Source organism: Phacochoerus africanus, chromosome 8 (assembly GCF_016906955.1).
Source record: "Phacochoerus africanus isolate WHEZ1 chromosome 8, ROS_Pafr_v1, whole genome shotgun sequence".
In the NCBI taxonomy this organism is placed as follows: Eukaryota; Metazoa; Chordata; class Mammalia; order Artiodactyla; family Suidae; genus Phacochoerus; species Phacochoerus africanus.
The window spans coordinates 29,567,557-29,593,721 of NC_062551.1; the positions used below are offsets into that span (position 1 = coordinate 29,567,557).

At 43.3% G+C, this 26,165-nt stretch overlaps 1 protein-coding gene across 1 annotated transcript; it reads left to right on the forward strand.

The window, feature by feature from the left end:
• The first annotated feature begins 890 nt into the window (after positions 1 to 890).
• On the forward strand, positions 891 to 24,857 carry CES5A (carboxylesterase 5A). The gene is made up of 13 exons (XM_047790815.1): positions 891 to 1,075; positions 2,474 to 2,678; positions 4,604 to 4,742; positions 6,608 to 6,741; positions 9,311 to 9,464; positions 9,881 to 9,985; positions 11,629 to 11,733; positions 13,060 to 13,200; positions 15,943 to 16,011; positions 17,487 to 17,634; positions 22,033 to 22,182; positions 24,181 to 24,253; positions 24,334 to 24,857. Exons 1-13 carry the CDS (start codon positions 973 to 975, stop codon positions 24,563 to 24,565), a joined length of 1,758 nt encoding a protein of 585 aa, XP_047646771.1. The 5' UTR covers positions 891 to 972; the 3' UTR covers positions 24,566 to 24,857.
• Positions 24,858 to 26,165: the final 1,308 nt, after the last annotated feature.

Genomic DNA, 26,165 nt, shown 5'->3' on the forward strand with positions numbered 1-26,165 from the left:
GGGAATTTGACTGTACAGATGTCTGAAATAAGCAGTCCCTTTGTTCATTGCCCCCAGTCTGTGGTTCTCATCATGCAGAGAACTTTATATTTATAGTAGGAGGCCTGGGTCTAGATCAGAATTGCAGAGTCTTCACTGACAACACAACTCAAGCCAGTAGAAATTTAATGTTGGACTCATGTGATGATTTTTAAAAATTGAGGCTGTATTTAAAAATTGAGAGATATCAGGAGTTCTCGTTGTGGCGCAGTGGTTAACGAATCCGACTAGGAACCATGAGGTTGCAGGTTCGATCCCTGCCCTTGCTCGGCGGGTCAAGGTTCTGGCGTTGCCGTGAGCTGTGGTGTAGGTCGCAGACGTGGCTCGGATCCTGCGTTGCTGTGGCTCTGGCGTAGGCTGGCAGCTACAGCTCCGATTCGACCCCTAGCCCAGGAACCTCCATATGCCATGGGAGCGGCCCAAGAAATGGCAAAAAGACAAAAAAAAAAATTGAGAGATATCATAGACCTCTGGTTTGACCTACCTACACTGTCACAAGCCAGTTTACTAGAGAAGTCATTGCCCCTTTAAATAGAGCATATACTGTTCAGTTTTCCACAGTCCCCACCATTCTCTCTTGTCTCTCCTATTGTATCTCTATTGTATCTTCATTCACTGCTTGTTTGCTGCCTTCCTTGCTTCTGTAGGCATCTGAGTTGAGGTCTCTGACTTACCTGAACCCAAAGGTACTATCTGAGTCTACCATCATGTGATCCTAGAGCCTACCAATTACCTTTCCTGTACTCAAGAGTTAATCATCAGCTTCTTCTTATGTAAATTAGAACAGGAAAGTCTTGCTTGGCTAATTCCTTCAAAAATCTTAGTCTGATGCTCTTATTCTTCACCGAGCCTGTGTCCTGTGTCTGCCTGCTCAATACTTGTCTCCTTTTTTTGTCCCTGACTGAAGATCCCTGAGGCCAGCTGTGGTTGTGGATGTCCAGGGAGTTCAGGAGGTCCAGCCAGATGAGTACGGAGTGGGTGCACCCAGGCCAGACCCTGATCTGGGCTGTTTGGGTCCTTGCAGCCACCACTGAGGGTGAGAAACCCAGTGGGAGAGGAGGGCTCTCTGAAGGTGGGACAGGGAATTTCCCTACCTTGGAGGATTTTCCACTGGTGGAAATGAACTTACTTCTCAGGAATCTCTAGAAGCCCATGGAGGGCTGTGTCATAACCTCAGGGTACTTGATCAATATCCTGGTGTTGCTGAGAGTCCTGGGCCAGAATCTTCTTCTTAGGCATGGGTAGAACATCGAAGACCCAGTCCTGTCTTTGGGTTGCTCAAACCTTGTGGGGGCTTAGAGAACCCTCTGTCCTGGACACTGGGAAGGGGCATGGGATGGAGCCTATGCTTCTGTAATGCCAACTGCCCAGACAGGACTGTCACTATTGAAGTGATGTTAGAACAAGTAGTGCCAAGACATCTGGGTCCTGCTGAATAAATAGCTGGGTAGCTGACTTCTCAAGGCTCCATATATATATATATAAATATATATATATATATATATATTTTTTTTGTCTTTTCTAGGGCCACTCCTGCGGCATATGGAGGTTCCCAGGCTAGGGGTCTAATCAGCCTACGCCACAGCCACAGCAATGCCAGATCTGAGCCGCATCTGCAACCTACACCACAGCTCACAGCAACGCTGGATAGTCGGCCCACTGAGCAAGGCCAGGGATCGAACCCACAACCTCATGGTTCCTAGTCGGATTCATTAACCACTGCTCCACAACGGGAACTCCTCAAGGCTCCATATTTGATATAGAAACTGAGAAGCTTGCATTCTCAGTCTCTCCAAGTGTCCTTCTCATACTTCTGAAGGTGGATGAGCTAATTTCAGGTGGCATCTGCATGAGACTTTTTTAATTTTCATTGCCATGTGTGTATTTTCATGTGTATTCAAAAGCGTATACCTAAGTCATCAAAACCACAATTCCATAGATATTATTGTTTGGAGTTCCTCTATATAAAAATTTTTAAGTTTATTTAAATTTAATTTTAAGAAAATTAAAAAGCCAATAGCCACATGGGTGATGCACAGACATGCCACCAGTTGTGCAGGTGGATATGAAAATGACTGAAATGTGATGAACTTTGGACTAGAAGATTTTGTGAGGTCCTAGGATCTATAGAAGCTGGTGTTTATCAGTTCCATGGTAAGGGAAATGTGTGCAGCAGGAGGGAGATGGGTTCCCACGGTAACAGAGGGAAATTTTGTGTCTTGTTGCTGTGCTTCGAAGATAAATTGAGTTGGTGCTCTAAGGCAGATGACATCTAAGGAAATTTCGAAGGAACCAGTGGACACTGAGAAGGAATCCAGATACTTGCACAGCCTCTGTGTTGAGAAAGAGTGCCCCACTGTCGGGAGTTCTGAATTTAGCTTGTTCCCAGCCTTTTCCCTGCTGGCTCCTGATTGCTCCCTGTGTGTCTCCTCAGAGTCAGCCACGGATGCACCAGTGAGGAACACCAGGCTGGGATGGGTCCGGGGGAAGCAAGCTACTGTGCTGGGAAACGACAAGCCTGTGAACATATTCCTTGGGATCCCTTATGCTGCACCCCCTGTGGGACCCCTGCGATTTGCAAAACCAAAGCCTGCATTGCCCTGGAATGATTTCCTCAATGCCACATCCTACCCTAAATTGTAAGAACTAGCTCAGTCCCATGGGTGGCCTGTGACCTGGGAGTAGGGGCAGAGCATTGAAAGGGAATAAAGGTCATTCAGCCCAGTGGGCAAAAGGGCTGGGGCCATCAGCGAGGAGGATGTGGAGGGCTGTAGATGTGGGTGAGGCTTCTGTAATGGTGTGGCTCCCCATCTGGCTGATCAGGAGAACTGCTGGAGGCATTGTTTAGAACCTGCAGATTCCCTGGTCTCCTTTCCTCTCCTTCCTGAATCTGAGGAAGACCTGGGAAGAGCTGGACCTGGGAAGCTGAATTATAAGGAAACTCTTTAGGGATTCTGGAGATTAATCAGGTTTGGGAATCACTGTGGTAGACTTACTGAATCTTTTGGTTAGAAGGGGTTGTTGAAGTGCTTCCACATGACCTCTCCCCTGGGCTTAATCTCCATGGTCAGACTGGGTGAGGGCTTTAGAGTGAGAATCACACTGGTGGAATTTTAACTCTGGCAGCCAACACAGTGCCCAGTGTCTCAGTGACCCTGCTGGCAGGGCAGAATCTCCCAGACAGTACAACTTTTCAAGCTTAGATGGACAACCATTTCCCAGTTAAATTGTGGAGGTGCCTTGTGCATTGGCTGGGGGGTGAGATTTGGAAATTGCCAAGGATATTTTGACTCTTAGATTCTGTGAAGCCCTCAGGTTGGGCCATGTTGACTGATGGCATTGGGGTCCTGATGCCAGAAGACTCACCGAGCCATGGAAGAAGACTTCATGTGGTCCAATAAGCTGCATCTCATCTGTTCCCTCATTCAGTTGTTCATTCATTCACCCAACTAATATCCACTGAGAATCTACTCAGTAACTGGCTCTCTGTTAGTCCATGGACCTTGACAGGGGTTAAATACAGCTGTCCTCAAGGCACCTGCAGGCTGGTGGTGATGGTGAGGACATAAACAATAATGACAATTAAAATATAGGGTGAGGAGGGGAAGCATTATGGGTCAGAGAATGGCGCTGTGGGAGCGTTGAGGGGAAGTCAAGCATGGCTTTGTTGAATGTGGTGAGCTTCAGTTTCTGATATACAACTTGCAAAGGAAAAAAAAAGGCATTTGCAGCAATGGTTCCTACCACCTAATCTGAACACTCTTCTACTAAAAGAAAACAACGAACACTAACTGATCACTTAGTAGACATATTCACTTATACAATCTCACTTAATCTTTCTGTGTGTCAGGCTTGGTGCTAAGGACTGTAAGATACCAAGGGGATTCATACAGAGCCCTAGGCTTTTAGCTGTCCACTAGGAGAAATTCTAGGAGAGAACACAAAGTATGTAGGTGTTTCCAAAGAGCTGTGGTCTAACTGGAGAACTCTCAGAAGGCTTCTTAGAGGAGGTGACACTTTGACAAAATATGAAAGAAAGGGAAGAACATAAGCAAGCAGATTCAGGAGTGAGCAGTCTGGGCAGAGGGACCAGCTTAAGCATAGGCCTGTATGCAGGAATCTCCCTGCCTATCTTGGCTGGTTCCTAGTGGAAGAGCCTGGAGATATCCTTTTGTTCCTCTAGGGGCAGAGGAGGGAGGTGCCACAGCAAAGCCCTTGGTATGCAACCCATTGTCTTACCTTCTACAGCTTGGGGAATTGTTGAGCCAGTTTGAGTCTTTATGTATGTGTCTGGATTATGGTGATAGGGCTAGCATGGGTGGGTGCTAGGGGTTAATATAATTATTCTGCAGGATGTGCTTTCTTACCCAGGAACCAGATCAAAGAGAATTTGTTTGGGCCACTAAGGAGGTTGGAGTATCATTAGACTTTGTACCAAGAGCTCTATATGCCTCTTCTCCTCAGGCACAGGAAACCACCAAGCCTCCCTGCTGTCACAAGAACTGGCCTCTTCCAGGCAAGTTTACTGACAGCAACTCTGGGGGTTTCTTCTTCTCCTTCCAAGGTGCCTCCAGAACTCGGAGTGGCTGTTCCTAGATCAACACATTCTCAAGGTGCATTACCCCAAATTTGGAATGTCGGAAGACTGCCTGTACCTTAACATCCATGCACCGGCCCACGCAGACACTGGCTCCAAGCTCCCTGTAAGGTTGCCTACTATATTGGGGACTCCAGCAGGCAGATTTTGGGTCTAGGACCCATGCAGAGTGGCTGGGTGTTTGGAATCAGACCTAGGCACCCATTGGGTAAAAGGGAAATGTAATAACTTGACATGTCAATAATTTTCTTTAAAAATCACTCCAATGGCAGATTCACTTTCTCTTCTTTTCTGATTGCTTCCTTATTGGCAGTGACTTGATCTTTGATTTTTATTTTGTTTTGTTTTTCCTCTCAATTGGGTATTTAATGGTCTGTAAACATTTAGAAAAGACTCTGCTTAAAAGAACTCTGATTTTTTGTTGTTGTTGTTTGGAAATCTTGTTTTAGAAAAGATAAATGCCTTTTCGAATTTTCTATTTGCGATGAAGATACGTAATAATGTGAACTATTTCACTTTAAAATGTAATAGATCTCTGTATAAGTGTGTGGAGAGGCATATTCTACCAAAATTTTTATTATTTATTATTTTGCTTTTTAGGGCCACATCTGCAGCATCTGGAAGTTTTCAAGCTAGAGGTCAAATCGGAGCTGTAGCTGCCAGCCTATACCACAGCCACAGCAAGGCAGGATTCGAGCCATGTCTGAGACCTACATTACAACTCACAGCAATGCCAGATCCCCAACCCACCAAGCAAGGCCAGGGATTGAACCCACATCCTCATGGATAGTAGTCAGGTTTGTAACCTGCTGAGTCTCAATGGGAACTTCCTACCATCTGATTTTTAATCACACCCTACCATCGTCCTCTCTCACTCATGTCACTGCAAGGGGAAATTTGCTCTATTGTATCATAACAGCAATACTGACTGAGGGTTGACTATACGTCAGGGATAGTACATTATCTCTCCTAACCCCCACCACAACCCAGTGGGTAAGGATTATTGGATCCATTCTACAGATGAAGAAGATGAGGCATAAGGAGGGCTTAAGCAACTTGGTCCATGTTATACACACAGTAGGAGGCAGATCTGGGTGTCAAGGCCAATGCTTTGTCCAATTCTCCTTTTTCTTCAGGGACTTTCTTCTCTTTTCCTGACTCAAGAGTTACAGTCACTAACATGGCCTTTAAAAAGAGAATGGAAGGGATGTATTATTAAGTATATAAATCATGATAATCCCATTTGAATATTTGGTGTTCAATGGTCTCAGTTTTTCTAATTGATATAGTAAAACTTCCACATTTCTCTTCCCTTTGTTCTCTCTTCTCTTCTCTTCTCTCTATAAATAGGGAGAAGTCTTAGAGTAAAACAGTTTAAGTGGTGGAGTTCCCTTGTGGTACTGCAGCTTGTGTTGCTGTTGTGGCACGGGTTTGATCCCTGGTCTGAGAACTTCTGCATGCCCTGGGTACAGCCAAAACAAAAAAAAAGTGGCGGGGGGGGGGGGACGGTTTAAGTGGCTTTTGCTCTCATATATGGCTTATAGTAATTTCCATTTTCCTGTGGGTCACAAGTTCAGTGACGTTTAGTTAACATTTTTTTTTTCTGAGCGCTTGAAATATGCCAACATTTGTTCTATGCATTTGAGATGTAGAATTTTATTTAACTTCATAAATGAGATACATTAATTCTTCACATATTATAGATGAGAAAAAACAAACCTCAGAGAGGTTAAGTAAGCTGCTTAAGGTCACATAGCTAACTAGTCTGTGGCAGAGCTGGAAATCAAATCCAGGCACTCAGATGCCAGAGCCCACATGCTTAAGCCTAGGCCTTCTTCAAAAGACAAAACCTCTGATGCTATTTGGAAAGTGAGACATTGATATTTCCCTAAAGAAAGAATGTCCCACTATGCATGGGGAGGTGAGGGGAGTACCCAGCAGGCTGACTAGAGAGTTTCTTTCCCCTCTTAGGTCATGGTGTGGCTCCCTGGGGGTGGCTTTGAGACTGGCTCAGCATCCATCTTTGATGGGTCTGCCCTGGCTGCCTACGAGGATGTGCTGGTTGTGACTATCCAGTACCGGCTAGGAATGTTCGGCTTCTTCAAGTGAGTCTCCCCAATGATTGATATTCCTGATCCCCAAGGGGCAGCTGGGCAGCAACCACAGGGGATTCAGTGCCCAATAACCTAAGGAGAAGGGAGCTTTCAGTGACATTGAACAAATTTGGCCCAAATTAGCTAATTTTAGCAGCTATAACAGAGAACCCTTCCACTTTCAGTGGCTTAAAACAATAAAAATCTCCTTCTCACTCAAGTACAATCCAATCAAGTATTTCTGACTGACAGACATTCTTCTTTGCAGTCAATCAGGGACCCAGGCTCTTTCCATCTTATGGCTCTGCCCTCCTCTAGGGCCCCAGATCCTTGGTACCTGGCCAGCAGATAAAGTACATGGAGGCTCATGCAAGGGTGGACTTTCTGGGTCAGCCCAGAGTTGATACTTATCACTCTGTTCACATACCATTGGCATAACTCAGTCACATAGCCACACCCAACTGCAAGGGAAATAAAGCCCAGTTATGTGCCCTGGAATATGAAAAAACAGGATGTTTGAGCTGTTAGTCTCTGCTCTAAGGCCCTCATATCGAGGCTCCTCAAGAACTCACCTGAGAATAATCACTCCATTTCATCAGCTTCCCTCCCTCCAATAACATCCAACATGTTGGGGGCACGTACTATGAGCCAAGCATGGTGCCATACACTTGCGATGCATTATTTTGATTGACCCTCATAATAACCCTATGAAAAGCATGCTGTTCTTATTCCCATTTTACAGTTGAAAGATAGAGGCACAGGGAGATGAAGTAACTTCCCAGAGATCACAGAACAGAGACAGGCTCTTGGCTGCTTCTATTATCCTACTTAGAACACATGGCAGAACCTAAGCTGTGGCCAGGGTACAATGTGAGTCAAAGGGGTAGTGAAAAGCCACAGTCAAAAACTGAGGAAGGCACCAAGGAGTCCAGCATGAATCCTACCTTTGCGAGTCTCTCAGGAGATAACTCAGGACACAAATACCCAGACTACTAAGCAGGACATGAATAATGCTCTGAGGATGAAAGGCAGTGGAACCATAGAGACAGAGGAGGGAGCTGCCAAAAATCAGGGAGGCTTCCTAAGGGAGGTGGCATTTGAATTGCACCTTGATGATGAGATTGGATTTGGGAAGGAGGGGTTGGGACAGCACATACTTGGCAAAGGGAGCTGCATGAGCAAAGGCTAGGAAGCTGGAAAGGAATGTAGCAGCATGTGGGCCTGGAGCAATATTTGCAAACTTTGCTTTGGACACTTGGCACTGGGAGGTAACTTTGGGGCTGCACTAGAGACAAAGATGGCTGGGAGGCATGCCCAGGCCAGAGCAATTACACTTTTAGCAGGTTTGTACCTTGGGAGTCTGCATAAGGGTCCTTCATGGAAAGGTTTCCAAAAATTGTTTACAATATCTGGGTTCCGATAGGCAGGTAGAGGAGGATTACAGTAGGAGATGGATATGGAAAAGCAGGAACAGGCCTGATGGGAAAGACCTTGAATGCTAGGCTGTTCATGGTGACTGTTTTTATCCGATAAAGAGGGAGGGACCCAGGAGTGTCCTGCAGAACAGTATAGCAAGAAGGTCATTCCAGTGCAGGCTGGTCTAGGGGTGCCTGGGCTTCAGATGGGGTGTCTGGTCAGGAAGCTACTGTGCAGCTTAGATCCAAGTAATGGGGGTGAAGTGGGTGATGACTGAACGACTAGAGGGATTGCTAACATGTATGGGGCACTTCCTATGTGCCTGCCCCATTAGTCTTCACAACAACCACATGAAGCAGGCATTATTATTAGCCCCATTCAGACATGAGAACATTGAGACGAAGCAACTTAAGTGACTTGTTCAAGGTCACCCAGATCCTAAGTGACCAGATTATGAATTAGGATAAACAGAAATGGAGGAACAGGGACCAATGTGGGAGCCACAATGGAATGGAGGTAAAATTAACAAAGCTTGGCTCCTGACCAGAGGTGGGGGTTGTGGGAGAGAGAGGGTGGAGTTAGGGCACTCCGAGCAGTCATGGGAAGAGAAAGGGAACCAAGGAGAGGAGCAGAGAGGGGGACTGAAGGATGAAGGAGTAGACTATGATCTGGGGCTCCTCCCATAGATGGTGTGTACACACAAGTGTTTTGGTTTGGGCATTTCTTTGATTCTGTGGGGTTTTCCTCCTTGTTTCCCCATTAATTGTCCACTCATCCTGGGATGCAGGCTGTTCTGCAGGGGCAGAAGCATGGGGACATGGTTAACACCATGGACTCTGGGGCCAGACTTGTGGGTTGGAATTTCTTAAATCTGCTTCTGGGCAAGGGATTTAACCTCTCTGTGCCTTGATTTCCTCTCTGTGGGAAGGAGGCAGTATCCATCAGTGTCCTTAGAACATGCTTCTAGGTATCATTAGTAGGGGTATCATGAGCTGTGGCCATAGAGAAATGCAGTCCTAGAGCGGGAGCAAGACGTGGGGTGGTGGAATAAACTTCCAGCTCCTTTCCAGCTGCAGTGGTGATGCCCTGACACCAGCCTACCAACTTCCTGGGCTGTGGGAAGCAGACAGCCAACTGAAATTCTCCCCCTGCCTGTTCCCTTCAGCACGGGGGACAAGCACGCCCTGGGGAACTGGGCCTTCATGGACCAGGTGGCTGCCCTGACCTGGGTCCAGGAGAACATCAAGTTCTTTGGTGGGGATCCACACTACGTGACCATCTTCGGCGAGTCAGCTGGAGCCATAAGTGTTTCCAGTCTTGTGAGTTCTTCTCTTTGGGACTTGAAGGGACCTCAGTTGGGGAGGTGACAAAAATGAGGACAAGGAATCACTCATCCAATGGGTGCTTTCATGGTAAATGAACATTTAAAAACACATTGTCTCCCCCAAGTCTCACAAATACATTGTGAGTTAGGGGCTTAGTCTCATTTCAAGGACGGGAAGTGAAGGATGCTTGACCTCCAAGTTTATGAGGAACCTGGGACTGAGAGGGGTTAGAAAACTTGCCCAAACCTTCACAGCTAGTCCTTGAAACCCCCAAACCAGGACTTTTTTCTCTAAATTTAGAGCTCTGAACGAGGCTTCCTGGGGATTTTTCTTTAAAGAAGGGCTGGGTGTGTGATGGATGGAGAGCCCCCTGGATAATTTTTCCTGGGTCTCCTGTGTTCTCTCTCCAGATTCTGAGCCCCATGGCCAAAGGCTTATTCCACAGAGCCATCATGGAGAGTGGAGTGGCCATCATCCCTTACCTGAAGGCCCCTGATTACGAGAGGAATGAGGATGTAGGTATATTATTAACTCTACTCCAGCTTCCTCTCCTTGTCAGGAGAAAATATGGTCAAATGTTCATAGACTGTGTGCTTGGCTGTCCTTCCTAACCATGACCAAAGATTCTGATGCTGGCCCAAACTGTTGCTCCATGGAAGACCTGGTTCAATAGAAAATGGGTCCAGATATGCAATGCACCACTGCTGGTGTGCATCCAGTGTGTGTGTGTGTGTGTGTGTGTGTGTGTGTGCGCGCGCGTATAAGCATATGTGTGATAGTTCTTACATCTTATTCATTAGTCTTTGCTTGTGATTATACATTTCAGTCCTTGGCATTATATATGGCTTATCTCCTATATCTACTCTATTCCACTTAAAGTACTATGTTGAGAAAGATTCTGAGGTTGTTTCCAACTCAGTGTGAAATAATGACTGACTGATACTGTCTGGCATGAGATTGTGAGGCAGAAGTGAGGCTATGCTCTAGCTATTTGTCATCTATCATCTTGTCTTAGTGCTCTGCCAGAGAGGAAGACCTAGAGGCCAAGGTCTCTGTATTTTTCATGTCCCAGTGTAATATCTGGTGTAAATTCAGCAACCATAAATGTTTGCTGAATGAATGAGTTAACAAATGAGCTGATTCATTCAATGAGTATTAATTAGGCACCTGACTGTGGAGCCATCTCCTGGGTACTATTCATTTTAAGGTCCATTTTCTTAAATACCTTATGGAAAATAACATACACCAAGAGTAGAAACATAGAGTTATAATATGGTTGTTAAAAAAAAAAAGCACAATCCTCCATACTCAGGGGATATTGATTTTGGTAACATGATATATTAAGCTACTTTTAGTTTGTGCATTCACCACACACATATTGAGCATTCACTGTTTTCCCAGTTCCATGTTAAGACCCGTGGGTTTTTATAAGTGGAGAAGGTATATCCTAACTTGAGAAGACTATAATCTTTTTATGACAAGGATTTTTAACCTGGAATCCATGGAGAGTTGGAGGTGGTTCTAGAGCTCCTGCAATTGTATAAAGATTCTATGTTTGTGCATTTTCCAAAGAGAATCCAAAGCTTCCACTGGACTCTCAGAGCATCCATGACTCCCAGAAGAGTAAGAACCACTACCATCAAGGGATAAGTTCCACACATGTAGAAAGTTCAATGACAGGGCAAGAGATGTTTAGAAAAGGGCTAGGTAAAGGAAATAGGGATCCTTAGAATAACAGGAGTTAGAAGAGGGAGGGGTTCATGGGGCCTGCAATACTCTAAGAGGATATTCTGGAGGAAATGGGGCTTGGGCCTCAAAGAGTGAGTGGAACTGGAGTAGAGATAGAAAAAAAATGCTCAGGGCATGTTCACATGTTCCAGGCTAGGGGTAAGGATAGGGCTTGAGCAGAGCTGACAAGGTGAGACTGATCCAGCTCTGGTGATTGCTAGAGAAGACCAGGAAATTTGGGCAAGAAAGCAAGGATGATGAAATGTTCTTCAATGTTTACTTTCCATCATGAGCACATGGGCGTGAGAGAGGCAGCAGCCTGGAATTCATGTACAGGGCATTAGCCTGTGGCTGGATTGACACTTTCCAATTTGCATTTTCTCCGAGGCTTTCAGCCCTATGTGCTGACTTGTTCCTTCTCTGAAAATAGTTGCAGATGATTGCCAAAATCTGTGGCTGCAGTGTGTCAGACTCCGTGGCCTTGCTGCAATGCCTACGAGCAAAATCATCCAAGGAATTGCTGAGCATCAATCAGGTGAAGACAGAGGGGAGAGTTTGGGGACAGGGTTGACCTTTGAATGGAGTGGTAAACAAATCCTACCTCTCTCTTTTTATTTTCATTTGGAACTTAGACAGATGGAAGGCTGGGAATTCATAGTAATAGTTGTAAAAAAAAAAAGTAATGCAGAATATAGAACCCTTACAGATAATTAAAGAAAATTAACAAGCCAGGATGCTTCCTAGCCTGGAGAAGGGATCCAACAAGACAAAAATTCAAAGTTTGCTTCTACAGCATTGATGGCATCTCACTGGGAAGAGGGACCACCTTTGCTCCACAGGCCACCAGAAGCTAAAGTCAAGATCAAGAGCTGGAAGTTGGAAATCTATTTTGGCCTAAGATAACAAAGAACTTTCTAAAAACTCAGTCATCTAAAAAAGGACTGGCTCTTTTAGAAGGCCATGAGATACCCACCTCTATAGGTGTGCAAACAGGGTCTAAATGACTGCTCACAAATTTCAGTCACTAGAGTCATTGGACTGGATGATCTTTTATGTCTAATCTTCTAATCTTGAGACTTTCTAATTAATAGTCTTTGAGAAAATGGGGTCCTTACCTCTCATATTCCAATGTTTGTTAAATAGTTGTTTGGCATGTATTGAGAATCTGCTATGAGTTGTACTGGAGTCCAGGAAATGGATAATAAGTCCTTGACCCAATATAGCGTGAAAGCTCTTTTGTGTTCTCCTTTCTACCCCCGTTCCCAAAACAGAGACCTTAAAAAATCATGAATAGAGCCAGGTGTTGCTTCCTAAGACCCACAAGTTATCCATCCAGATCCAAGCACAGTGCTGGGAAGACGTCTCAGAAAGGTGCTCACACCAACCCATACTACCCTCCCCTCGCCACTCTGCCATCGCATTTGGCTTGTGGTTCCACACTTGAACTTGTGCCAGACTCACCTGGAGGGCCATTTGGTGGACTGTATCCCTTAGAGTTTTGTATTCTGCAGGCCTGGGATGGGGCCTAAGAATTTACATTTCTGACAAGTTTCTAGGTGATACTGATTCCACTGGTCCAAGAGAATGTTTGTGCTGAGATACTATGTATCTTAGGTAGCTAGTATTATTAACCTCATTTAGCATACAGGAAATTAAGGCTCAGAGAAGTTGAGCCCCTTTGCCCAAGGGAATGGCAGATCTGGCCAGGCAACACTGATGCACTGAGATGGGCCAAGAGTGGCTATTTTTTCTTTCTGAATGCCTTTGCTGTAGTGGGTTGGCTCAACTGGGCTAGGGTTTGGGGACAACAGATTTTGTGAAGAGAAACAGTTGCCAGTTTTTCTCTTCTGTCTTATTTCAGGAAACTAAGGCTTTCACTCGAGTGGTTGATGGCTTTTTCTTTCCTCATGAGCCTATAGAACTATTGACTCAAAAATCATTTAAGCCAGTTCCTTCTATCATCGGCGTCAATAACCATGAGTGTGGCTTCCTGCTGCCTATGGTAAGAATTCCGGCTCTGCCACCTCCTGCTCCCTCAACAGCGAGGCAGCTGTTTGTTTGTGCAACTGGGCATGCCCATAGGCCTCAGCAAGCGATGAAAGGGCTTTATGAGGGCTGGAGCCTATCACCCAGGTACAGTGTTTATCTTTCCTCTTTCTGGAGGAGGAGAACTGTGGACTAGGGGTGGCCATAGTAAGTGTCCACTCTGCCTCTCATAGAGATTTTAACAAGTCTCTAGAAAAAAAGGAAGAGAGGATTGGACCTATTTGAGCTTTGTTCAAAACAATACAAGTGATTGTTTCAAATAGACACCATTACTACGTCGAAGGTGAAATTCATTCAGGTTTAGAAAACTTCAGTCCTTTAGACTTTCATGACCAGCCTTGGTTCTGGCATTTGATTTCCAAGAATGTTCTCTAAAGTAGCGCATGTTGCACAATTATTGAATCAGTTCATTCATTCAGCAAGTATGAACCAAGACTTTACTACACGCCCTACACTCATGAAAAAACTGCATTTGACCAGTCACATGGTTCCTGCTTTCTGCAGATTTACATTCTTCAAGGGAGAGACAAATGAAATGCAAGGTTGAAAGAATGGTTTCAGAGAGTGTACGTGCTATGAAGGACATAGGCTGAGAAGAAGAGACTTTTTTGAGGAGGAGTGGGGAGGTCAAGAAATGATTCTCTGAGGAGGGATCATTTGAGCTGAGGCTGAAAGCTGAAAAGAAGCCATGATTTCTTGATCCTGTGGTTTGAGAAGACCATCCCCACTCAAAATAAACTTTTCATCTATCCTCAGAAGAGCAAAGTGCTCAAATTCATAACACATCAAGATTCATTTCTACAGACCAACCTCCACCTTTCAAGCCGGGGGAAGTGAGGTTATAAAATGCAGAGGTTTGTCCAGTTACAAGGCTATCTGATACTGCCTAGAATCAGAACCCTGAATTCACTGGGCTGTTGAAGACATATCTGCCCATTATTAATTCTATACACAGGGCAATGTTTTGGGGTAAGTTGGTGTGGGGATTTTTTCCCACCTTGTTTTTTCTCTCATAGTAAATGAGGCAACTGAGTCACAGACTATGGCTTAAGTTAGGTCTTTCAATGATTCCTGGATCTGTGCTAGAAAAAAGAAGGCAGATGCTACTTATGACAACCACACTACAGTAACCACAGTGATCAAGTGCCTTGCATAAGCCAAGTGCATGCCATCTGTACAATAACTTGCAAACAGGCATTATTATACCCATTTTTCAGCTAAAGAAGCTGAGGATCAGAGAAGCTAATGTGACTTTCCTGAGTTTCCTAGTTGGTGAGGAGACAGTGGTGTATAAATTTTATGCAGTTAGGCTATGCCTATAATTGCTGAGTTCTCTGTTCATCTGCTATGTAACCTTCTGGAAGCTGCCTAACCTCTCTGAATCTCTGTCCCTTATCTATGAATTAGGGCTAATATTACTACCTGCCTCACATGTCCACATCACATAGCCTGGCATATAGTAGGTGCTCAGTAAATGTTAGATATTAGAATTATTAAAGTGGCAGAATGGGACTTGGTGCCCAGATCTGCAAAACACAAGAGCCTACACGGATGCCATCACTCTGTGTTACCATTGCTGGCTGTTCGAAACCACAGGAAATCTCCAAAAGCACATCCTAGCTCCGAACATACAGAGAGGGTTCTCAGTAGTTAAAATATACTCATGGATTATTGAACGACTCTGGGGGTTCCCTCAGATTCCAGAAGACGTATGTTTAAATAGCTACCAAAGTGCTTCATTACCCCCAAGATTTTCATCAGTAAATGTACCAAAGATATTCATTTGTCAAGTGAATAGTGTTTCTACCCCCTCAAGTGTTAAAATTGTAATGTTGGCCAGGAAAGGGCTATTTTAAAAATAATTGCTCATAGCTCTTACTTTGTACCAAACAGTCCCTGTGTTTCTGACCATCTACTTGGAAACCTCACTGGCTGACGGCCAACAGCTAAGAGACCCTAATTGCAAAGGTCTTTAGAAAGAGAGCAACAAACCACTGGTTTCAAGATTTTCTGGCTTCTCTTTTAACTTGCTGCTCAAGCCAATCTATGGCCTGTATTAGTTTCCTAGGGCTGCCATAACAAAATACCACAGATAGGGTGGCTTAAACCACAGAAATTTATTTTCTCAATGTTCTGGAGGCTAGAAATCCAAGATCAAGGTGCCAGCAGGGTTGGTCTCCTCTGAGCCCCCCTCCTGCCCTTGGCTTGCCATTGGCTGCCTTCTCTCTGTGTCCTCACGTGGTCTCTTCTCCATATTCATACCCCTGGAGTCTCTGCACATTCAGATCTCCTCTTCTTATGAGGACACCAGCCAGACTGGATTAGGGCCCAACCCAGCGTCCTCATTTTAGCTTAACCACCTCTTTAAAGACCCTCTCTCCACACACAGTCACATTCCTAGGAAGTCAGCATGGGAATCTGGTAGGGGATGCACTCAGCCCATCACATGGCAGCCCCTCAGCTCCCACCAGACTCAGGTATGACAGGGCATAGCTGCCTTCTATCAAATGTGAAAAGAAACTTCATTGCTCAACCAACCCGCTGAAGCTGCCTCTTACACATGGACCCATAGGAGCTGAAAGTGTTCCTACTCTTACAGCCTCCCCTCTGAAAGATGGGTGCCTGGGCCCTCAGGGAGACCAGTTTCCCTTCCGATGACCTGATATGCTCACAGAGGACACCTTGCTTCTTTTCACAGAAAGAGTTTCCTGAGGTCCTCAGGGGCTCCAACAAGTCCTTAGCCCTGCAGTTGATGCACTCAATTCTGGTAAGTGATTCTTACTCTCCAAGATACATTTTTTTTTCACAGACCTCCCTGGGGTCACACTCAGGGGTAGGGCTGGGAGTATAGATGTTCCTCATTCATTCATTCAATAGGTCTTTACAGAGCCGAGCTCCGCAATCCCTCATCCATAATTTCAACATCCGAATAGCTCTGAAAACCATGTGGGAAGGTGCAGGAGGACTGAAAGGGCACATAGTTTCCTTAAGGGTCCAGTGCATGGCAGGAAGTGGTTACCAAATGGTAAGTAGTTTTCTGATGCCAAAGCCATAGTCTTGCTCCAGAACCCCAGGAGTCTGCAATGTGACTGCCCTGTTGGGGCTCACCAGAGACTCCACATTGCATATGTATCCACCTTGGATGTCTCAAGCACTGCGGGGTCTGCTGGTGCTATGGTCCAAGTCAGGGCACTTGTACCAAGCCTGGACCTGCTGCAGAACCCTCACTTGCTCTGGGCCTGATTAAAAGCAGTTGACCTTCAGAGGGCCCAGTGAATAATTCTGAGTAGCACGCCTGGTACGGTATGTTGCCTCCAGATCCCAAAGAAACCTACGATGGGCTGTGTCTGTCTTAATGTTAGGGGTCTGAGCTCCAATAACTTCTCTCAGTGTTCCCCAGAGATCCAGAACCCCAAAAGCATCACCAATGAGACAGACCTTGGGCCTGCATGATATTTACCCTCCATCCTCTAGCATTTGTGTTGGAGAAAAGCTGAAGGATTAAAGACCGGGAGGCTGCCCGGTCAGAGAAAGCATGGGTTTCTCTGTTAAAGGCAGTGAGTTTCAGGAGGAACCAACAGAACTGAAGGCCTACTCTGTGCCAGGAAGCATGCGTTTCTTTTTGCATCTTGTGTAATCCTCTGAGCAACACATTTTTTTTTTTTTAGATGAGGAACCCCAAGAGATCAACTAGCTTAGATCAAAGAGCAAAGCCCTGGAGACAGCGTTGGTACCAGGAGCAGGGCTGCCCTCAGTGGTGTGTAACCCGTGTGGTCCAAAGGGCCTCATCCTTAGAAGAGTCCCATACTTGGTTAAATGTTCTGTTGTCACTGTCTTGAAATTTTTAGAATTTTTGAATAAGGACCTCACATTTTTCACTTTACACTGGGCCCCACAAATGATGTAGCCCAGCTCTGCCCAGGGGTGGCTATTTCTGAAACATTTCAGAGAGGTGTACACACTGTGATTAAGAGTGTGGCATTTGGATGCAAGTAGACTTGTGAAGGAACCATGGTTCTACCACTTTGGACAAATCACTTAACCTCTCTAAACCTCACTTCCCTCATCTGTCAAACAGATCTAATTTTGATTCTTGCATCATAGGGTTGCTGCATGGATTAAGTGAGACAATGCATGTAAAGCACTCAAAATTATTCCCGTGAAGGCAAATGCTTGGCTGTTATTGTTGTGTGTTGGCTATTGCTGTTGACCAGGGTCTCTTGCCACCATGATGTCTTACAGCACGTTCCTGTACAGTATTTATACCTTGTGGCTAATGAATATTTCCACAACAAGCACTCTCTAATTGATATACGAAATCGCTTTCTGGATTTACTTGGAGATGTGTTCTTTGTGGTGCCTGGGCTGGTCACAGCTCAATATCACAGAGGTGAGTCTCCTAGCAGCCCTCTTCCCGCAAATCTGGTGGCTTCAGGGACCCCTGTTGCTTGCCGACTGGCCACCTGCTCTATACTTCTGTTTCTTTGCTGAGAGGGCGCTCCCAAGAATGCCTGACAGGGCAGTTCCCCTGCCTTTCAGAGTTCAGAATGTTGATCAGTCTTTGTTGTTTCAATTCCTTTCCCCTTCTTCAGGACTATATATAAAAGCCCCACCTCCCATATTTTCTGGGGCCTGGCCCCCACTTTCCTTTCTCTTTGAAAATGTCTTCTTAAATGTCTTAGCTATAAGGAGTAGTGGAGCAATCATAAAGAAAAGATTACTTTTGGGGCACAAACTTGACCTTCTTTGCTTCCTTCCCTCCCTTCTTCCTTCTTGCTTTCTCTCTCTCTCATACACACTCTCTGTCTTTCTTTCTCTTTCTCTCTTTCCTTTTCTTTCTTCCTCCCTTCCTTCCTTTTCTCTCTTTCTTTCCTCTTCCCTTTCTTCCACCCCTCTTTCCTGAAGCCATGAAACTCACATTCCAATCAGGAAGACTGGAAACAAATGAACAAGTATATATAGAGAACCTACTTGTTAGATAACAATAAGTGCTATACAGTAAAATAAAGCAAGAGATAGTTTTATAAGTTTTTATAAGGTCTGTTAAGGTGACCGATAAGAACCGACTCTTAAATTTGGCAACATGGACATCACTGGTAACCTTGAGAGGAACTATTTTGATGGAATGATGAAGGTAAAAATCTGATTAAAATGGATTCAAGAGAAAATGGGCAAACTAATCTCTATACTCAGTACGATCTCAATCTCAAGGAAAATCTCAGCAGTGGTTTTGGAGAAATGGTTAAGCTGATTTCAAAACTTTATATGGAAATGTAGGGATAGCCAAAACAATCTTGAAAAAGAATAACAAAGTGGAGGACCTACAAGTCACCTGATTATCACACTTATCTTTGAGCTATAGTAATTAAGAAAGCCTAGTAATAACTGAAGGCTAGACGAATATAATAGAGTGGAAAGTCCATAAAACAGGCAGTTAATCAATTTTCAAGATAGGCACTTAGATACTACAGTGGGGAAAGGAAATCTAGAAGGCCATGTTTATGTCCACAGTGGGAAGGATGCTCAGAAAAGGCCCGAGAAGACCCTAAACTCTCACACCTGGCTAACTCTCAGTCTCTGCTCAAAGAGAAAATGAATGCTAAAGGAACCAAATAGAAATTCTGGCATTGAAAAGTACAATAATGGGAATAAATTATTAATTTGAAATAAATTATTAAGATGTTGAATCAAAATGGTGCACCAGAAAATATTTATCTACCACAAAATGAGGTGGTAATGGAGGAATTGAACAAAAAATATGTGAGATAAACAAAGATAGGAAACAATTAGCAGATGACAGAAATAAGTCCTTCCTTATTGGTAATTACATCAAATGTAAATGGTTAAGATCTCAGAAGGCAGAGATTGCAGAATGAATGAATTTTTTTTTTGTCTTTTGTTTTTTCAGGGCCACACCCACGGCATATGGAAGTTGCCAGGCTAGGGGTCCAATTGGAGCTACAGCTGCCAGCCTACACCACAGACACAGCAACACCAGATCTGAGCCACATCTGCGACCCACACCACAGCCCATGGCAACGCCAGATCCTTAACCCGCCAAGCGAGGCCAGGGATTGAACCCACAATCTCATGGTTCCTTGTTGGCATTGAAAAGTACAATAATGGGAATAAATTATTAATTTGAAATAAATTATTAAGATGTTGAATCAAAATGCTCATATGCTGCTGATTGGAATGTAAAATGGTGCATCCATTGTGGAAAACAGTTTGGGTATTCCTCAAAAAATTAAATGTAGAAGTATGAACAACCCAGCAATTCCCCTCCTAGGAATACACCCAAGATACTTGAAAATAGGTAGTCAAAAAAAAAAAAGGAAAGAAACCATACACAAATGTTCATAGCAGCCTTATTCCTAGCAGCCAAAAAGTGGTAACAACACAAATATCCATCAATTGATTAATAAACAAAAGATGGTGTATATATGTGATGGATTATTATTCAGCCATAAAAAGAACTGAAATATTGATACATGCTGCAATCTGGATGAACCTTGGAAACACTGCTAAGTGGAAGAAGCCAGACCCAAAGGCTATATGTTGTGTGACTCAGTTTATGTGAGATGTCCAGAATAGGCATATCTATAGAGATGTAAAATTTCCAAGGACTAAGGAAAAGGGTGAATGAGGAAATGACTGCTTAATAGGCCTGGGTTTCGATCTGGGGTGATGAAAATGTTCTGGACCTAGATAGTGGTAATGGTTGTACAACATTCCGAGTGTACTAAAAGTCATTCACTTACACACTTTGAAATTGTTGAAGTGCTGACTTCTATGTTAGTGAATTTTACCTAAAAAAAATTACTGTGAAGAAAATGAAAATGCAAGCTACAGACTGGAAGAAAATATTCCCAGTACAGTTATCTGACACAACAATTCATATCCAGACTAGAAGAACTCTTACAGATCAATAATGAAGAGACAAATAATTCAATGACAAATAGGTAAAAGGCTTGAAGACTCCACAAAAGAAGATAAATGAGAGAAAAAAGTACATGAAAAGGTGCTCAACATTATTTGTCATCAGGGAGATGCAGAGTAAACCCAAATGATGCAACCATTTACACCTTCTAGAATGGCTAATATTAAAAATTCAAACCATATAACCAAAAAGTATTGCCAACAGTGTAGAATGTTTAGGACTTCTTGTGGGAATGTAAAATGGTTACAGTCACTCTGGAAAACTGTAAGTTTCTTATGAAGTTCAACATATATATACTCTGTTACTCAACCATATAAAAGACTTGTGTATGGTTATCCATTGCAGCTTTAATCATAATAGCCCCAAACTGGAAAGAACCCAAAATGTCTATCATCAGATGAATGGATACGTAATTTATGGTATAGTCATGCAATGACATTACTACTTGGTGATAAGAAGTCAACTACTGATACAGGCAAAACATAGATGAACCTCAAAAACATTATGCCAAGCAAAAGAAGCCAGATACAAAAGAGTGCATGTTTTTCTATTTACATAGATCAAGAGCAAACAAAATTAATTAATTGTGATAGGAATAAAAACATTGGTTGTCTATTAGTGGAGTGCCCAGGAGGATATACAAGGGAAGTTTTGGGGTGATGGAAATGTTCTGTATCCTGCTTCGGGTGGTGTTCACATGAACATGCAAAGTCTACACTTAAAATCTGTGCTTTTGGAGTTCCCGTCGTGGTGCAGTGGTTAACGAATCCAACTAGGAACCATGAGGTTGCGGGTTCGGTCCCTGCCCTTGCTCAGTAGATTAAGGATCCGGCATTGCCATGAACTGTGGTGTAGGTCGCAGACGCAGCTCAGATCCCGCATTGCTGTGTCTCTGGCATAGGCTGGTGGCTACAGCTCTGATTAGACCCCTAGCCTGGGAACCTCCATATGCAGCAGGAGTGGCCCTAGAAAAGGCAAAAAGACCAAAAAAATTATATATATATATATATGTGTGTGTGTGTGTGTATATATATATATATATATATATATATATATATATATAAAATCTGTGCTGTTTATTGTCCATCCATGATACTTTGATTAAGAGAGAAAATGAGAGGAAAGGAAGCAGAGAAAATGAGTATAAGGCAACTATATTGTAAGGCTTGCTGGAAGAGTGTTAGAAAAATAAGTCAGTAACTGGAAGGGAAGTTGAGACCAAGAGTATGTATGTTTGTATGTACGTGTGTGCGTGTGTGTGTGTGTGCTCATGCCTGTGCATGTATATTTATGTGCATGTGTGCTTTAATTAGAGATTTTGTAAGCATGTTTGCTACTGATGGTTATGATCCAATACAGAAAAAATTGATGATGCAGAGAAAGAGGGGGAATTATAGAGCAAAGACCTGTACTAGGAGAGAGGTGAAGAAACATAGGATGCAGCAAAGCATCTTGGAAGCAGGAAATAACTTTGCTCAGTTTTCTCCAGTCAGTAGAACCAGGGTCAATGAAAAAAGTCACAAGGAGGTAGATCTTGAATCAATATAAAGGGTTTTGGGTTTTTTGTTGTTTGTTTGTTTGTTTGTTTTGAGAAGTAGAACTATTACCCTCTCAGGCTGCACTGAGTTCTCTTTCCAGTTCTGATTCTAGGGGCATGAGGGCCGCTGCAGTGGAACACTAGCCTCAAATGAGAAGGAGGAAGGTTAGCTAATTTTAGGTCACCTCTTGTCTCTGGGCTGTTCCACCTGTGAGTCTGTGAATCCAGGACTAGATAGGTGGGGATGCAGGTCCAGTGCCCACTCCTCTCTGCATGTATGCCTGCCACGGACCCTTCCTACCTTTCTGCAGATGCAGGTGCACCTGTCTATTTCTACGAGTTTCAGCATCGCCCCCAGTGCTTAAAGGACAGGAAGCCGGCTTTTGTCAAAGCTGATCACACAGATGAAATCCGTTTTGTCTTTGGAGGTGCCTTCCTGAAGGGCGACATTGTCATGTTTGGTAAGAAACTGGCTTCAGGAGCTCCTGCTCGTGTAGGAACATGAGCTTGGGATGACCTGGGGAGATGTGACTCCCACTGTTAGCAAAAAGCCTTACCCAACCCAGCACTATGCAAGAGCCTACTGGCAGGTTGGACCTAATCTATGGTTTATAGACACAGCCTTTCCAGGAGAATGTCTTTACTCATATTTTTAGAAACCAGGATGAAAAAGAGGGCCCAACATTCACTTGATGAGTGTTTCTCCCTGACTAAAGCATATAGAAGTGGGCACGAGGGGATTGTATGGTAGTCTTATTTTTTTTTTAAAAATAAAACCGCTCCCTTCCTTCTCTCTCACTGCTGGTCTAACCCTTCCTGGCCTTCCCAGAGCTCCCGTGAGGCTATGACCTAGGGTTTTCAAAGGCAGGAATTTTTCATAATTGCAGCCGAAAGTGGCCTGTATCCAGGTGATCTAATGTAAATGTTTGTGAATTGTTTCTAGTGAAGTTAACTCATTTAGTCCTGAATTTATGATCTGTTCAGTGCCTGAAAAAATAAGCCATTAATGTGAGGTTATCAAAATTAGAAAAACATTAAGAACTACACACAGGAGATATGACTAAAATATTTCACTTAAAAATTGCATAATAGAGGCTCTTAACCACTTCATGCTGGCCTCTCTATGATAAAGACAGAACCTCTTGTAGAGTATGTTTGTGCACTGTGGCTTATTCATTATTTCATTTATTCTTCATGTTATAATGCCAGTAATAACAGAACTACCTCCTAGGTTGTCATAGGATTAAATGAAACAGTTTTCATAAATCACAGGAGTGCTTAATAAATATTGTTGTTATTATTATTATTCAGTAACCATCACTGAGCCTGTATTGTGTGATAGGCACATGGACTCTCCAAGTGGAAAAATGAACAACATACATATGTATCATAGGGTTAAATTCCTTGATACTCAAAGAGCTCCTAAAATCAATGAGAAAAGCACAACCCAGTCAAAAACTGGGCAACAGATACAAATAGACAGTTTAGGGAAAAGGAAACACAAATGGCTTTTAAACATAAAAACCCACTCAACCTCACTCATAGCAAAGAGGTTTAAAAACTAACGTCTAACAGGGAATCATTTTTCACAGATCAAGCTTGGGAAGGACATTTTACATAGTGTATTAAGCAGGTGTGAAAAAATAGACAAGTTCATGTGTCAATGGAAACCTCTACCAAAATTTAAAATGCATGTAGTCTTTAACCCAGCAATTCAACTTCTAGGCTTTTTTTTGTGTGCAGTTATGCTTCCACGTGTGCAAAAATATATGCACACACTAAAACATTGCTTTTATGAGCAAAAGATTGAAAAAAATGTCAAGACGCCTCAGTACAGTACTGGGTACATGAATTATATATTTACACATAATTACATATAAATATATACTTATTTGGAATGGAATTTTTAAACTTCCAATAAATGGAAGTTTTATAGGTGGTAATTTGAAACTAGCTCCTGGATACAATTTTAGTGAAAAAGAAAGATGTAGAATATACGTCCATAATACTACCCAGTGTGTAAGTAGTATCTGCTCAAACCTTTGTGCATGTCTAGACTCCTTGAGAAATGCGCTCAAGAGTGGTAACACTGGTTGCCTCTAAGGCTGGTAACTTGGTGACTACAGAGAGGAGATGGGGAGAAAACTTCCTGCACTTTGAATTGATGGGGGGGCGTGGTCTCTGTCCCCAAGGAACTTGTAGTCACAGAGAAAGGCCTAGAAGAGCATTGGGTGAACAGGCAAGATGTGTGCTCAGCCTCTGCCATTTGGAGCCATGATTCCTTGGGTAAGTCAAGGTTGCTCTGAGCCTTGTGCAAGCATTAAGATGAGTCTAGTCACTTGGTAGGCTGTTAAGGATGCAATAAAAGGAACCATGTGAAAATGATTCATAAGATGAGAGGCCCTTTGGGCTTCTGCTGAATCATTGTGAGAACAGGATTTTGTGATTATCTCCTTCAGAAGGAGCCACAGAGGAAGAGAAATGGCTGAGCAGGAAGATGATGAGATACTGGGCTAACTTTGCCCGGAGCGGGTAAGTGAACTTCCCAGCTTTCTCCTAAACCAGGTGTTTGAGGATGAAAATCTCACCCCTGTTTCTACTCTTACTTCCAGGGATCCTAATGGGGAAGGCCTGCCTTTGTGGCCGGCCTATGGTCAGACCGAGGAATACCTGCAGCTGAATTTGAACTTGAGTGTGGGACAGAGGCTGAAGGAGCTGGAGCTAGAGTTCTGGACAGACACCATTCCCCTGGTGATGTCCTCGTCCAGAGTGCTCCTCGCTCCTCTTTCTTCCTTTATCTTCCTTTCTCTGTTCCTGCCTTTCTTTTTCTCTCTGGTTCCTTGAGGAGTTATCTTTGTGTGATATTGGTTTTCCTTCTCCTTCTGAGATTTCTTCCACTATTATTAACTTTATCTGTGTTTAGCTACTTATAGAATCAGCTGATTTAGCATCTGATGTTTTGGGGATGTGGGGATGATCCTAGCGAAATATTTTCAACATCAAAAAATGCAATTGCCTTGGAAGTCACCAGCTTTCTTCCATAAGTCTACAAGAGGGATGGCTTATTAGCGAGCATCACAATGATCTTGTTATTCATATAAAATAAAAGAAGAATGCAAAATATATTCAGAGAACAAAATTTAATTCTGGGCTGAAAATTCTCCCTCCAATCCCAGCATCCAAGTTAAAGTGGGCTTTCTCTTGGAAGATGTGTGTGTTGCCTGAATTACGAGTCCTCCAGTCCCAATCCAGGCAGATTTCAGCCACAAGTCAGACATGGATGTCCTGAATATAACAGGCTTAAAATGGGTCTCCTCTCTGGCTCAGGACATGTGGGGGAGGGGGGGCATGCCAGAGACTCTCCTTCTCAGCAATGGAAACCAGATGTCCTCCAAGGTCAGGAACCCAGAAGTCAAACTCCAGGCAACAAGATCAGGTCAAGGACACCAAGAAGAAAAGATATTTTACTGATGGGGTTGAGACTGATCCATCTTCCGTAAATCTATATTGGATGCCCGATATGTACCAGAAAATATCCTCACTGGGGATACAATGGTTAACAAAGACATGCTCTCCACCAAATGGTGAGCAAATATTCACACAAATGACTATTTCATGATGTGAGCTTGAAGAATTCACTCAGGAAAAGTAAGGTGTTTTAAGAAAGTATAGCAGGAGAACCTAATTTAGATGAAAGTCTTAGGAAGTTCTCTCTGGAGAATTAACATTTATAATAAGAAAGGATGAATTAAGGTTAACCAAATGCTAAGTAGGGAGAATGTTATATATATTCTTGCATTCAAAAGATGCACTTTTACTTTTTATATCCATGTAATCCTTGTTACATCTATATAATTCACTTGAGTAATTATTTTTTCTTTCTGATTCCTTCAAAATTACATATGAGGTGCATAAAATAGAGTCTCTGAAATGTCAGTAACTTACAGTTACTATGGATCATGGATCTCCAACTTATAGCCTCAATCTGGCCCCTAGAAGTGTTTTGTTTAGCTCACAAACATATTGACCCAATGTCAAATATGTTTTGGAATTAATTTTCACCTAATTTTAAATTAGGGAGATTTCACATTAAAATCCGTGTCTCCAACTTCTCAGAAAAAAAAAAAAAAAATCTGGCAACATTGGAGCTGTATTCCCACATAGTAATCAGGGTTCTGAAATCCCATATAGCACCTTTGTGCAAATTTAGAAGGTATCCTTTCCTCAAAACCTTCTGTAGAAAATATCTACATCTATGATGTGAAAGGCATGTCCTCTGAAATAGTGTTTTTGTGCAGTGCACAACCTTCCTAACTCTCCTCAGTGACCCTGATAGAACAGCCTGAGTAGTGGCTATCCCTTTACAAAGGCATGAACTCTGAACTTTCCACAGTCCTGTTGCTCATTGTCTTTTCCCTGGCCCATGTCATTAATTGATATTACC